Here is a 15627-nt window from a genome sequence, read left to right as displayed (position 1 = left end):
TGCCAAGCATGGCAAATAGGATGTTGTCGCAATGTTCACATTCGTGGCAATATAAACACTTGCCACGCCCGTCTTCATAGCAAGAAGTGGTACATACAATGATCAATAGCATAGCAGTAGAGACATTTGCCACATAGAACGTCATTGCAATTTTCTGTGTTGCCATGCAAGAATTTTATTGCCTAATGTGTTATTGCCATGACCATCATGTCGGGCAGTTGCACCATTTGTCACACAATTTTATTCATTACAAGAGATCATACGTTATTGCCACTTGTTGTACCATGGCAATATCATTATTTGCCACATATTTTTATTTGTTGCGAAAGACCATGTGTTATTGCCATGATAGTCTTGTCGTGGCAATAGTACATTTGTCACATAATTTATTCATTGCCATACATCATATTGCCACGCAAATGAGTTCATTGCCAAAGATCATATTGCCACCCATAGCAACTTGTTGGCATAGTTTGTATTGCAACACTAGTAGCGTCTGATTTTGTGGTTTAATAAATCATTGTTGCAAAAATATATAATAGACCATAATAGAATGGATTGCACTCATATATATTAGTTATAATCAGTATTCAATAAGTAGACATACTATTGAAGTATAGTATCTAAAATCACAAATGAATATACAGTACATACAATTTCATGATTATTTTAAAACCAACAGTAGTACAAGACTTCCTAAAAATCTATGCAGCACTTGTAGACTTCCTAGCAATGTAACCTGCGATGATCTCGATTGTCTTAGCTAGATTCTGAGCCTCCTACACAAAATTTGTCCACCTATTCACCGAAAGAATAAGGTTGAGATATTAGTCAATTAGATTAGTAATTCATACACATGATGTAAAAAAATTTGTATACAACATGTTTCATTCATTTAGCAATCAAATTCTTTACAAACTTGAGATGCATCTCTTTGTCAAGCAATTAACAACAGGCATTGACAATTATCATACATATATACAACCAAATATTATCATAATAACCTGCCGTTTTAACTAAATCTGAACTCAAATGCTCACCTCGCTTTCCAATTCAACAACAAGCCTAAAGAAGCTTAGGTGTGGCTATCCGAACTTCACATGATGTGCAAATGGTTCTTCGGAGCCTTCCCAAGAAGCTAACTCAAATTTACCCTTAAACAAAGCCGAAAAGCAAGGCATCATCAGTGGGACATAGCCTGGAAAATTCAGGCACATGCTATAGTATCAGCAATTCAGCATGATATTTTAGTAATGCAAAATAATTTGGTATTTAAGCTGAACAATTTAAGAATGTATCGACATGCATGGGCATCCGCACAAGCACAATAAATATATTGCTAGCAAGTTTTAGATATAACAAAATAATTTTGACATATACCTGGGATCATTTCCTGCCAAAATCGATAATGCTATGCTTCCACACGATGCTGTCAGTGACCAAAAATACAACCTGAAAACGAACTCTAAATAGTGAGAAATTAACTATGGCTCGACCACTGATCCATATATAGAATAATGACATATAAAACTGCATGTGCTGAAATGATTCACATCTAAGGCCATGTTTGGCAACTACATATAATTGGTAAATAATGCATAAATAATTTTTGTTTGCGATAGTAAGGACGACTTTGATTAAAAAATATATTTCAGTCAAGAAAATTAAAAACTTGCATTATAGATGTATGCACATTGAAGGCCATATAAAAGGCCACTAAAGGTAAGTCCAGCTGTAAGTGGTTTCAGACATTTTCGTATCCACATTTCAGAATATTGTGTACATTATATTAAATAACATACTCAACAGCTGCAGAGGGGGTACAAAAAAGAAAATTTTACCCCTCTGCCAGTCATGAAGTGCCATCTTGGCTGCTGTTGTGAGATCAGGCTCCCCACCCAATCCTGAAACAAAAATGTACTTATTAGAATATGGTAAATAATGTCATTACTATGTGAATGAACAATAAATCATACTGTGCCTTTCTAACACAGGAGTAATATAGAATTTTGTGATAATCTGGTTAATCAAATATCCATTTTCTTACAGATTAGCTGGCAGAAATATTTGGTACAAATATAGCAAATATATAATCAGATATTAACAATGGATGCAATACCTTAAGAAGTTTTCCAGTAGTCCTGCGCAGCTGGACAAGAAAAATTTTATCTTAGATCGTGGCCATGGGTTTTAGTTGAATCAAAGTTCACCAAATTGGCTTGTGGTATTCTCATAATCAACAAATAGATGCACTTAAAATGTAAGGGGAGAACATGTTTGAAATGTAACAATCGAAAAAACAGAAGTACACAAAAAAAGGAGGTGCCAAATGACCATGTTAAATTTAACCATCCGGTGGTAAGTTAACAAATTAGGCTTCCTTCCCCAAATGGTGTAGGTGGGCATCGACCCCAGATGCTCTCACAGGCGATGCAACTCACATTTGTTGTCTGTTTGTTCTAACTCAATGCTTTGCAACTACATAGCTGTCATATGTCGATCGAGCCCGACTCACTTCACCTGCTTGTGGATTTGAGATCTTCAGCGTCGTTGGTGGTGGCACACGTTAGGCTGCTCACACTAGCTCTAGATGTAGGCTAAGGCTATAGCGGTACAGATGTGGGCTAAGGCTGTGGTTGTACCATGTTGTTGAATTATTGTTGGTGTTAATGTGGTTGCCATCACCCCCACTCCCACCCCCTTTCTCTTTGTAACCTGTTGGACCCTAAAAGGGTCGGCCAAGTATTAGGTGCTTTGCACACTTCATTATTACCGGAATCAGTAGAAAATATATTAGGTGGAGCCTGTCAGCAACCCTGGTGTTGACAAAAAAAAATGCCTTGCAATCAACTCATTCAAGTAACGGAAATCAGTCCTGGCAAACCTAGAGGATGTTAGTCAAATCCTATGCCCCAGCCGCGTGGCAACAACCAGTGGCCATTCCAATTTCCTAGCCGGGCACGAGCAGCATGCCACAAAAAGCCACAGCCGCGTCTCCCTCGAACCCCCACAGGCGTTGCGCCGGCCGTGACCTCCGCGAGCGCTCCCCGCATCCACGCGGTAGCACCGCATTCTGCAGACACAAGCGAGAACCACCGGTGCACCCAAAAATAGCCATGGGCTCTCGTACATAAGCCCGACCATCGTGCATGGCCCTGGCGCTTACTGCAACACACCACCTCGACACGCAGAGCAACCACCACCAGCAGCAGCAGCAATGGCCCGCACCTGCAGCATGGTCCTCATCGCCGCACTCCTCCTGGCCGCTGTCGCGGTAGCACCGTTTGCGGGGGCAGCGCGCGACGTCGCTGACAACGAGGGCAGGGACCTGTCGTCCGCCGACGCGCCAGCCTCCGACGCGCCCGCCCCGGGGCCCGACGCCGCCTCGTCCCCAGACTCCTCGGAAGCACCATCGTCGAGTTCTGATGCGTAACCAGCGTACATAACTTGACCATACATGATGATACATTTCAATTTGGAGTTTTTCCATTACCTTTTTCTTCCCTTTTCGTATGCACTCATCGCCCATGGTGCGATAAGACAATTATTGGTTTTTATTACTTTATTAAGAGAAATTTTCCTTTACCTTTCCCTTCCATTTTCATATGTATACCAACTATTCTAAACTCCGTTTGCATTCATAATTGAACCCCGGGACACTAGATCCCGTGATGTTCTTGATACTCATTACATATTCATGTAGATTCGCTTCTCAATTTGTTGGACTGTGATCCATTGGGTGGCCATCATTAATCATAAGGTGTTAATTTTTATTCATATTATTTTTTTCTCGGTCACATAAAAGGTTATGCCCCTGGCCTCTTATAACTGTGCTCTATGCAATATGTTGAAGGAAGAATCAGTTATTCACCTTTGCTCGTTTGCAAGAATGTGCTGGGATATTATAAACATTGACATACCCTTAAATGCTGAGTTTCCAGAGTTAACGGTTGAGCTAAAGGCACAGTTGAGACATCAATTCTTGATGGAGGAAATTATTCTCCTCTGCTGGACCATCTGGACAACAAGAAATGAGATTATCTCTTCAATGGAATCAGTCTAAACTTTGTTGGCTGTCAAAGAATCCTTCACATGGAGTTAAATCTCCTGAAGCATAGACTGAAGGCAGGCCATCAAGATCAATTTTCTTCATGGATTCAGAGTCTAGAATAATCTGTTGGTTGACTCTTATTTTCTTAATCTCCTTTTCTATCTCTTAATTTTGTTGTGTTCCCGCTCCCCCCCTATTTTGAAGCTCTGGTTTGTTTGCTGTAGGGGGCCTCAAACCCTCCAGTTTTGTCAAAAAAATTGCGTGTTTTTTTGTTAAGAGAGAATAGTTTGATTACAATGGGGATGGCTTAAATCTTTTCAATGAAGCTCAATCGCTCTCCGACACGATGCAACGCTAGCCTATTACTCACTGTAGAAGATAACCTAGGTTCCCGACGAGCCCATCGTGCTTGCGCTGGCCCGATTACCATTCACAAGGGAAAAACAATTAAAAATCGAATCTAAGTTCACACACATAAAAAATAAATCGAATCCAATGCCGACGGTGCTGCACCATCGCTATCAATGCCTCCACGCCGTATCGGGAGGCGCCGCCACGGCAGCGCGAGACCGGGTGGCCATGCCGCCACTCGCTAGCAGCGGCAGTTGCGCATCGACCCACCGCCGCTAGTTGGCTACCGTGTGCCGCCCTATTGCCACTGACTAGCCACAGTGTGCCGCCTCCTCGCCTATGCTTGAGCCGCTGCAGTTGCAGCAGTGGGATAGGGTGAGGGGAGAGGAAAGTGGCAGCTGCGAGGAGAGAGGATAGCAAGGGTTTCATTTTTTATATCAAATACATATATTATAGGATATCTTCAGACCGGGTTGGGCTGGCATGCTGTGCCAATGCCAGGTGAGGCCCATGCACGGCCCTTGGGTTTGGTTGGTCCAGCCCAGGCCATACAGCCAGCGGGCGATGCCGGGCCTGGGCCGTGCCAAAAGGGTGAGCCGTGGGCCGTGCCATCGGGCCTTATGCCCACCGAAGCCTTGCGGTGGAGCAGCCCGACATGCCAAGGTCTGATAGGCGGCTATCAGCCGTGTCGTGCTTCCGCACGGGAATGGTAGCGGCGCTTGACAAGACATGGGGCATGGACGGGGAGGCATGGAGGGTAGTGGCTAGGACGACGGCCGCGTCATGTCACTCGGGCGCTCGGCTGGGTCGGAGGCTGGGACAGTGAGACTTCCACCTGAGTGTTTGCTGCCATTTCGATGAAACAGAGGCAATGACAATGGAGACAGGTGCACAAGATGGACAGGGCGTGTGGGGACAAGCTAGGGAGAACACCGGGCACCCCAGATGGCGAGAGATGCCCGATCACTTCTTCTACCGAACGACAAACGCGGGATAAGTTGGAGGATTTCATCTATCTACTACCAACCGATCAGTTAGTAGCGAGAGTCAGAATGGCCAGGCAATAAGATGGTGACCATAGCAGCCATGTTCCCATCCCCATCTCTAGAACGGGAACGCGGGAACTTAGGATGCCATTTTATAACATGGAAACGGGAACATTTGGAACATAGACGTTCCCGAAACGTGGAACATAGGAACGGGAACATGGGTCATGTTTTTGTTCCCAGGCTGCTAAGATGGTGACCACCAAAACAACGGACCCTGAAGATTAACATAGATGTAGATGGTGCCTTTCAGCATAAAACTTTCACAGGAGGGACTGGGGTTGTGGTGTGCGGCAGCGAAGCTTTTTCTGGGTGGCCTCTGCACGATGGATCCATTTAGTTTTTGGCTCAACCATTGCTGGAAGAAGCGGAGGCATTATAGGATGGTTTTCACTTAATCCCGGAAGATACTGAAGAACACATCTTATTGGAGACAGATGCCCAGGAAATGGTTTGTCTATGGAAGAACCGAGGGAAGCTCCGCTTAGAAGTTGCTGCAATTATGGAGGACGTAGAGGAGACGGTGATGGTGTTCACCTCCTTCAAGGTAGTGCACACTAGGACATCGACGAATTTTGCGGCTGATTTGTACGTGTGCTCAACATGTATCATAAGGCAAAATTATGTATGGCTTATCTCACCACCTAGCTTCTTGCAGAGATGATTGTAATAAAACAATTTAGTTAATGAAGCTCTGTCATATTAGGGCAAATGTTTTTAGTATATATATATATATATATATATATATATATATATATATATATATATATATATATATATATATATATATATATATATACACAATTGAACATTCATTTATTACATATTAGGGCCATACAATTAACTAGTTTTTGTTACACCATTATGTACATAGTGAACACCATGAAACTGAAAATTTACAATACATACGTATGATACATTGATACATATGCTTCAATCTTAAATTGTGCGCACACACTGTTACATTGCCAGGCTTAATATACTTAAAAGTACTTACCGGTAGCACTAGTGAGCACCCATTCATTCAACTCCGATCCTTCGGGCAGTTCGTTCACTCCTCGTAGTCCGTTGGATTTTCTTGGAGAGTATTTTATCCTCATGAAGGAGCTTCTCAACGACATCGTTCTTACCCAGTATCACAATTTTGAGATCATTAGAGTGGATCAAAATATCCAAATCTGCAAGCTTGGGCAGTGCTGATTCATGTATTTCCAATTTCTTCAATTCTTCTAAGTCCACTGTCAACCTCCTCAAACTATGAAATCCACCAGCAGATAATACAAGTTGTTCATCCTTATATGATCCACCATCCAAAGTGAGACTAGCAAGGAAGGGCAACTCAGCCAACTTGTTGATGAAGTCCTGTGACACCATTGTGTTCTCTAATGACAAAAGAAGTAGATTGGGCAAGCATGATTTGATGTCCATGTCCACTACACGTGGCATGTCAATAAGCATCCCATCCAGTTCCATCACCTCAAGTCGTTGAAGCGAGGTTTTAGTAGTGAAAACAGCCGATGGAATACTGTCACCGTGTATGGTCAGTGTGACAAGGTACTTGAGTTTTTTCAGAGCAGCAACTAGCCCCTTCTCATGACCTTTGGAGAGTTCCCAAATAAACAAGGAACGGAGCTGGATCATTTTTGAAAGGGTATTTCTATCCCAACCATACTTAGCATCAGGTTTCACAGTATCAAGGGTCTGTAGGTTCTTCAAGACGCCAACCCGTTTTGGCAAGATGAGGCGATGGCCAAACACATGCCTTAGGGTTCTAATCTCCCAGAATGGCACCGGTAGCTCCTTAACTTCTGTGTCTCGGACATCAAGTGTCTGAAGACTAGAGAGCCTTCCAACTGATGGCGGTACCTCTTTCAAAGAACAGGATGTCACAGCAAGGTACTGCAAGTGCACAACATTACCAATTTCATCTGGCAACTTGTCACCAACTTCAAGGCCTTGCAGGTTAATCACACGTAGGAACTTGGATGTTTGCAGAAGTTGCTGCAGATAAGACTTGGCATCGCCCTCCTTGCACTTGGTTGTGGTTCCATGTGGTGAGCAATGTAGGCAGGTTGGAGATTGTTGCACTTTGGCTTCCTCTTCATCGTCGGCGACTTCGTCTTCCTTGCTTGTTTCTTCCTTCTCAAAATTTGACAAGATGGATCGAAGCTTTGGCATAGGGTTGGCTAGTGCAGCATACTTCTCCATGCGATTTTGCAAGCTGAGGCGGCGAGCAGCTGACAGAGGTGGGATGTCATCACTGTTGTGGATCTCCACAAAATTTACCTCTTGTGCCTCAATCTGAAGAAATGCGTGGACTTTGCTTTGGATGGTCACAAGCTCCTCCTCGGGGGTATTCTCATCCATAGGCTCTAGGTTGATTAAATGCCTTGCAATCAACTCCTTCAAGTACCGGTAACCAACCTTCTCCATTGTCAACCCTTCCTTTGGCCTCAGGAAGCCCTCTGCCATCCACATGCACACCAAATCTTGTGCTTCAATCAGCATGTTTGTTGGCAATGCAGCAAAGTAGAGGAAGCAAGATTTTATGTCATATGGAAGATCATCAAAGCACAGGGAAAGTATGCTGTCAAGCCTCTTTGATTGCTTGGATTTAAGATGATCAAACACAGCTTCCCACTCGACTGGAAACTCCTTTGTTCGTAGAAGGCCTGAAAGAAGAACAATTGCAAGTGGTAGCCCCTGTGTGGTGTCAAAGATATCTTGCTGGTACTTGTTTCGAACACCATCTTCGATGTCTTTGTTGTACTCAGGATTGCTCTCTTTCTTGCACACTCTCTGCTGGAACAGTTCTGTTGTAGCAATCTTATCAAAACGGTTAAGGGAGATAACAACATGTTCATAGTTTGTTGGAGGATCTTCTAGGTTCTCTTTTGACATTCTCACAACTTTACTTCCTGCTACATTAGGGAGGGCACCTAGGATGTTTTTCCATTCAGTGGAGCTCACTTCCCCATCTATCACCACCAAGTACTGCTTCCCTTTTAATTTCTTATCAAGCAGCTCCTTGGTGACCTCCATCTTAGATAATGTGAAGTCTTCTTCTTTGAGATCCCTAAGGATTAATTTCAGGATATCGGAAGCACTGGAATAAGGTGGGAAAGTCGCCAAAGCCTGCTCAACAAAATGGTTCTTGATTTCCAACGTTTCATACACATCTCTCACTAGAGTTGACTTGCCCACTCCACTTGGCCCTATCACAGAGATAACCTTTTGATGAGTGCTATCAAGCAGAGCAGAAATGAGCTGTCCGCGCTTGTCTTCACGACTAACAAGAGGAGGCTGCAGCAAATTGTCCCTGTAGTCCATTATTTATTGAAAGGTTATTGCATAGCAAAGCAATAAGTTTTCAAAGTAAACTTCCAGAAAAATTCAAACATGATATAATATAACAAGATGTGAGTCTCAAGTATTACTGATGAACTGAGTCAAGTAGGTGTCGGTAATTGCTACTGAATTTTTTTCCACTAGTACATGATAGGTGTAGAACGCATTCTACCCTAGGTTGCAGATTAGCACTTGGGTTTATAAATGCCATGAAAAACAAGATGTGAGTAAAAGCATATAAATAGAAGCATTAAAAGGACAAAGCTATGTTCTACAAATACAACTGTAGAAGCATCTTCACATCCAAATGTATTCATTCAAACAGAAATACTTGGATGTGCGCATCTCTAGTTATTGCACAGACTGAAGCTTTTTTTTTTTTGAATAAACGGGAGTGGTGCCAGCCCCCTACTGAACTTTATTAACATAAAAGAAAAGACTGTACAGCTTGTCTCATGAGACGAAAAAAGAAACAAAGAGGATTAAAAAGATTACACACAAGCTCTTGCAGCCACTGATCTATCTTAGGATGGAATTTTTGCTTTGCCCATAGCACTACAAGAACAAATTCTTTCTCAAAAATTGACATGTGCACTTGGTGCGTATGCATCTTCCTCAATAATAGCAAATAGAAGAAAATTAAACAAACCAAAGAAGCATACTCAGACATCAACAAGTGTGAGGAAGCAACCAAGAATAAAGTTGAACACACATATATTATCACTCCTCTAGGTCAAGGATAAGGCACACAAGCTATTATCAACGTAAAAAAATTGAGAAATGTATTGTTTATACCAACTTACAATTTGGTTGGAGCAACAGAGATGGCCGTGGAAGCCCTCCATGGAACAACTGTCTTGTTGGTGTCCCCGATTTGCTTGTATGCTTCCTTGTTCTTAATTATATTCTCAAGTCTTGAGTTGATAGCATTGATCTTGCTAGAAAGATTGCGCCGCACACGTATTTGTGTAGTTAATCCGGCAATGAACCTTATAATGGTGCGTGTCCAGCTTGGGTACCTTCAGAGAAATGATATACTAACTTTAGGTGAAAATGTATACACTTCCAAATTTGCAGAACTTTAATTCGATGAGAATTATATGCCTCTAATCAAGCAATGTTCTAATTAATTCAATAGGATTAGAGGTGTCACGGACTCTTCTTATGTATCTTGATTATTCACTGATTAGAGTTGCTTCCAATTCATTATGGATTACTAATGATCTTGTATTAGACACTGATGGCCATGCTAATTCATCCCTAATTGAGTTGTTTATGCTATGTTATGACACATATGCTTTCAGTTCATTTTGGATTACCAATGATCTTATATTTTCCCACTATATGGATTGATGAGTATTGGATTAAACGATTAGTCTATTTCTTATACATCCATATATAGCAGTTTGTGATAATTAACTCATCAATTGACAATGGAGAGAGGGAGAAATGTTCTAATGATCGTTTAACCACCTAGTTGCTCTTGTATTTATTATTGTGTTTTAACTATATCTTACAAGTTAATCTTGCCAAGTCTAATTACCCTCTTAGTAGAACCATAGTTTTGCCATGTGCTTGTTAATTACCATGTCTAATTACGTTCTAGTTATGCTCACTCTGAGATCACAAAAATCTGAGGTAAGTTCTACTACTTTTCTTAATAAATTAGGACATTGTCAAGTTCTATAATAATTCATGCGTCGACTACATTTGATGAATTTGATGTTTGTATGTGGGTGACTATATTTGTGTGGCTAGATGAATTTTGTGAGAATGCATGTGCTGCCGGTGGTGCCAGTGAAGTAAACCAAATTTAATTCAGAAATGAATCAATGTTGATTCAATTATTATTCAAATTTGATTCAGTTCATAGGCATGACATGTTTCTCCCTCTAAAAAAAATATTTTTTTTATTTAGAAATAAATCTGAAATAAGCGGATAAACTAGAACTCTTGTCTAAAATTATTCAAACAACGTATATACATATAGGTTTTACATATCTTCAAGCAAGGAACTTTTTGCAAAAGAGTTTGTAGCCTAGAGAAGAGCCTAAGTAACACCTCAGGTCCCTGGGAGTAAATATTCTAGAATCTAACGACAATTGTGCTTTGGGTGGTAATAGGATTTGCCGGTCTAGTCTTTTAAAATATGCCCATAGGGGTCTAGTCTTTTAAAATATGCCCATAGGGGTCTAGTCTTTTAAAATATGCCCATAGGGGTAGGGGTGAGTGTGTGTATCCAGTCTTTATAAAATGCTCATAAGAGTAGGGTTTATGTGCATATATTTGTAAGGGAGAGTGTGCATGCATTGTGAGTTTTCAAATTGGACTGTGTAATAAAAAAAGGCAAGGAACTTTTTTTATCACTTCAAGCAAGGAACTATTCTAATGTGGGTTTGGTGGAGGGATCGGACTATTTTAAATGGAATCTAACCACATCTGGGTTATATTCAGTCCGATCTTTATATCTCCATATTATTATACACACCCCCCTTTTCATCATAAGAAACTCTGGAAACTGAAAATTCCTCTAAAGATAAAAAATTTCCTTTTGTTTCTACAGAAGGGTGTTATTCTAACCAAAGACAACCTCGCCAGAAGAAACTGCAAAGGGAATCAAAAGTGTATCTGTTGTAATATGAATGAAGCTATCCAACACTTATTCATCGATTGCCCTTTAACCAAAACAATTTGGGGGATTATTTTCTTTGCTACTAATTTAACCCAACCAAGATCTATTAACCATATGTTTGGTACTTGGCTTCGCAACCAAAATAAGAGGATGAGAAGTTTGATCTGGGTTGGGGTTGCTGCCATTTGCTGGGCTATTTGGCTATGCCGGAATGATGTTATTTTTAACGAACTCAAAACTAACTCTATTATGCAGGTTATTTGCAGGGGAGCATTCTGGCTTCGCTTCTAGGCCCCGCTGCAGCATGATGAGTAAGCTAAAGCTATCCTTTCGACGATAAGCAAAAAGTTGGAGATTATTGCCTTAGACATTTCAAATAAAGGATAGAAGTTTGCTTTAGTATGCTGGTCATTGTTCAAGACCATGGCTTGCTCTTTCATTTTGTTTCGGAAACTTATAATAATTGGTTGTGTTGCATCTTTGAATGTAGAGGTCGGATTTTTATATCCATTATCTAAGGAACTTTGGTTTCTGTACTCTCTTTAATCGTCGTGGATTGTGGTTTTCAGTAAACGTGTTATTTCTGAAACAACTTGGAGGGGAATATAAGGATGTAACAAAATTCAAGCATAGAAGAAATGGCAAAGCACTAAAGCTGATCTCTTTTCTTTAGCAGAAGCAGTAAAGCTGATCTGATCTTTCGAAGGATAGGATGCAACAACGAAATAGTTAAACAAACCCACAGGAAGGAAGGCCACCGATCGACGACACGTACGTACGAACTAAACACGATGCACACACATGTATATATACTATACCTGGATAGGTCGACGAGGAGGAAATACTGGTCGACGGCGTCCTCGGCGTCGAAGGCGGCGTCGCGCGTCTGGTGGAGCCACACCCGGCTGGCCTCGTCGGGGACGACGCGGCGCCGCGGGTCGGCGTCACGCAGGAAGGCCTGCATCCACATGAGCTTGTCCCGGAGGCTCCGGATGTCGTCGTTCACCGCCACCATCGCCCGCGCCTCGCTGACGGCGAGCTCCTGCAGCTTCACCACCAGGGGACCGATGATCGCTTCCGCCATGCTTCCACCGGCCTGCAGCAGCTTCTCAGTCTCACACCACCGGCCGACGATGCAAATTGCCAATGATCGATGCCAACCCAAATAAATAAAGACGACCCCTTTGATCGAGTTGGCAATTTGCATCTGGAAGCTAATTAAGCATGCATGGCACATAACGTGATGGAAAAGAGGAATCAGAAATTCAGAATACGTGCGGTCGGTGATCGATCGGTTACCCCGCGAGATGTATAGGAAGTTAGGAACAGATTCTGCCATGGCATATAAAGGTAAAAGCCAGCCTGACGGCATGGAATACGATCGATCTGTTGCAAGGCAAGGATATCTTCTTTTTGTTGGTGAAGCAAAGCAAACCTGATTATTAGGAATGCAAAACGGGTTGTCTTCCCACCAGGGTTTTCAATTTCGATATTTGAAAATTTTGGCCACCTCCAAAGTTACGGAAATTCATGAAATTCAGCCTAAATTTTGTTTTGCGACTTGGACCTGAACTGTGCTTTTTTTCTAAGGCCTTGTTTAGTTCCAAAATTTTTTGGGAAATCGACATTGTAGCACTTTCGTTTGTATTTGACGAATATTGTCTAATCATGGACTAACTAGGCTTAAAAGATTTGTCTCGTCAATTTCGACCAAACTGTGCAATTAGTTTTTATTTTTGTCTATATTTAATACTACATACATGCGTCTAAAGATTCGATGTGACGGAGAATCTAAAAAATTTTGCAAAATTTTTTGGAAGGCCTAAAAAATATATCTAAACAAATATTAGCATAATTTATGACTACACGTCTATTGAATACAAAAGAATATGCAACATAATAAACAATATAATAGAAAATATAAGCCTAGAGTTTCTAAATTTACGATTCCTTTTCGAAATAATGTTATAAAGATTTCACAGCAACGCACAGGTACCACCTTGTTATATAATCTCTTGGATAATCCAAGTTCAATTACTAGGAAAAGGTTGGAAAAGTATTTTTTAAAAAAATTAAAAGGTTGGAAAATAAAGTGCCACCTCTTTATATAAGTCTCTTGGATAATCTAAGTTCAATTACTAGAAAAAGGTTAAAAAAACTTTTTTAAAAAAATGAAAAATTTTAGAAAATAATAAAATGCATAGGCACATCATGTAGTGTGCGTGAATTTGATTTTACTGTCAATCATTTGTTTGAGATTGCTAACCACACATTCCACGTGGTCTGTTGGTTGTAACCACACATTGGTATATGAACGCTGTTAATCTGATTGTAGCAGCCGATGCGGTAAAAAAGGGTAAAGAAAAAACTACCTGTAGTTCTAGAGTACGATCTATAGGCTTTCACCAACTCAAACTACTGGGCCTAGGTTGTTTTTCTACGGCCCCTAGCCCACCATGGAGGCCTTATACAGAAAGTTCACAAGCCCGTGCAATCGTGCTTTTGGGACACAGCTGCTGGATCAAACGGAAATTCATAGTACAAAACCATATCACAAGATTCAACAACATTTTTATGGAACAGCGTTTTCTGGAGAAAGAATTGACATCACACTGTTCAAACTGGTGACTGAAAACGAATGATATAGCAGAGATGCAAAGTTAATTAGACTTTCTTTCACACTGCATTACTGTTACTGGTTTGTGCAGCAAAATAGAGTCCAGCATTCACGCTTCACTGATGCAATCCTCACAAAGGTAGTGCAATCAGAATCAGAACAAACAAAGTGAACTCTTTGAAAGTTTGAATGACTGCGTGCTCCTGTTTTTTTTTTCTCCAAAAAAGAGGACAAAAGATTAAGAAAACTGGCTCAAGGCGATGTCTTCGTCGAGATAACCAGTACAGCTTCGTTTCCTGAGGCAAAGAATACCTGGAAACAAAAAGCTATACACAACATGTAGTGTGCTTGGATTCAAGAATTCCTTTGAGTGAGTTTGAGATTGCTAACCACGCTTCCCACGCAGTCTGGTAATGGTAACCGCACATTGGCATATGAACGTTGTTAAACTGGTTTTTTAGGCCGAGGTGGTACAGAGGGCAACGAAGAAAAAAGACAAAAATAGATGGAAAAAAAATACCTATCAATACAGATACAGCTTCATCAGTTCATAATAAGGGGAAAAAAGAATAGAAGGAAATTAAACAAAAAGCCATACACATCATGTAGTCTTTGAATGAGTTTGAGATTGCTAAGAGCAAGTTTAATAATACAGCTCACGTACAATAGTTAGCTCTTTACTATTAATATATGGCACACTTATCTCTCTCACAAAGTTTTTTGGTTTTTGTGCCTAAACTCTCCTCTCTCTCATCCATTTTCTCCTCCACCTCAGCATTTAGCCAGCTTATAGCTCAAAACCACGCTTGCTGATTTTAGGTGCCGAGGCGGTACAGAGGTTAAAGAATAAAATAGAATAAGTATATTTCGAGGCAACGTACTTGGAGCCTAACCAGTTGAGGAGCCTGCTAAGTGCTCAGTTTAATTTATACTGGCCGGTGAGTTTTGCCGGGCCCATAGTCCAATATCAACTTCTGTTGCCATCAGCCTCCCTATCAAATCAACAGAGTCATCCAAGCAGTGGCGGAGCCACCAATCTGGCGTGGTCTGGCAGCCGCCATACCTAATAAATCACATAAAAACGAATATATATACGTGTATACACAAATATGTAATGAGTAGTTACATGAGTACATGACTCATTCGTCCCTGCCTGCTTTGCCAATTAAGCTATCTATATATCTCGCTGGCTGGCCTGTTAACTACACTTGATGGGCCATAAGCCTAGTTAGGCCAGAACGGTGGGGGAATAGGGATCGACGTCAGTTCGTAGAAGTCTGGCTGGTTCGACTCTTCCTATTCCAGTCTACTAAATCAGATCAGATCAGGCGAATTTAGGCATAGACGGTAGACGCCGGCACGCCGCGGACAGCAGACGGTGGCGGCCACGTACGGCTTCGGCATCCTCGCCACTGCCGACAACGACACAACCAGTCGAGACGCGGTGCATGCACGAGCGCCGAGCAGAACGCTTGCAAATTGCAATTGCATGTTAGAGATACTTGCATCTGTTGCTCTGCATGTGCAACAAATATAGATATGTGATGCAAGGTAATTTATATTTCATAAATTAGAATTCTAA

The 15627-nt window shown here is 41.4% G+C and overlaps 1 protein-coding gene and 1 long non-coding RNA gene across 2 annotated transcripts; one reads left to right on the top strand and one right to left on the bottom strand.

Annotated features, from left to right (window-relative positions):
* Positions 3179-4348, top strand: LOC110435493. The gene is made up of 2 exons (XR_002453203.1): positions 3179-3760; positions 3942-4348. It is a non-coding gene; the product is annotated as an uncharacterized LOC110435493 (long non-coding RNA).
* LOC8069315 (putative disease resistance RPP13-like protein 3) lies at positions 6254-13075 on the bottom strand. The gene is made up of 3 exons (XM_002448943.2): positions 12247-13075; positions 9600-9815; positions 6254-8767 (listed from the first exon to the last, which is right to left on the bottom strand). Exons 1-3 carry the CDS (start codon positions 12798-12800, stop codon positions 6469-6471), a joined length of 3069 nt encoding a protein of 1022 aa, XP_002448988.2. The 5' UTR covers positions 12801-13075; the 3' UTR covers positions 6254-6468.

The sequence above is a fragment of the Sorghum bicolor genome, chromosome 5 (genome assembly GCF_000003195.3).
Source record: "Sorghum bicolor cultivar BTx623 chromosome 5, Sorghum_bicolor_NCBIv3, whole genome shotgun sequence".
In the NCBI taxonomy this organism is placed as follows: Eukaryota; Viridiplantae; Streptophyta; class Magnoliopsida; order Poales; family Poaceae; genus Sorghum; species Sorghum bicolor.
The sequence above is the reverse complement of the archived record's forward strand: the minus strand, read 5'-3'. Positions and strand labels throughout refer to the sequence as shown.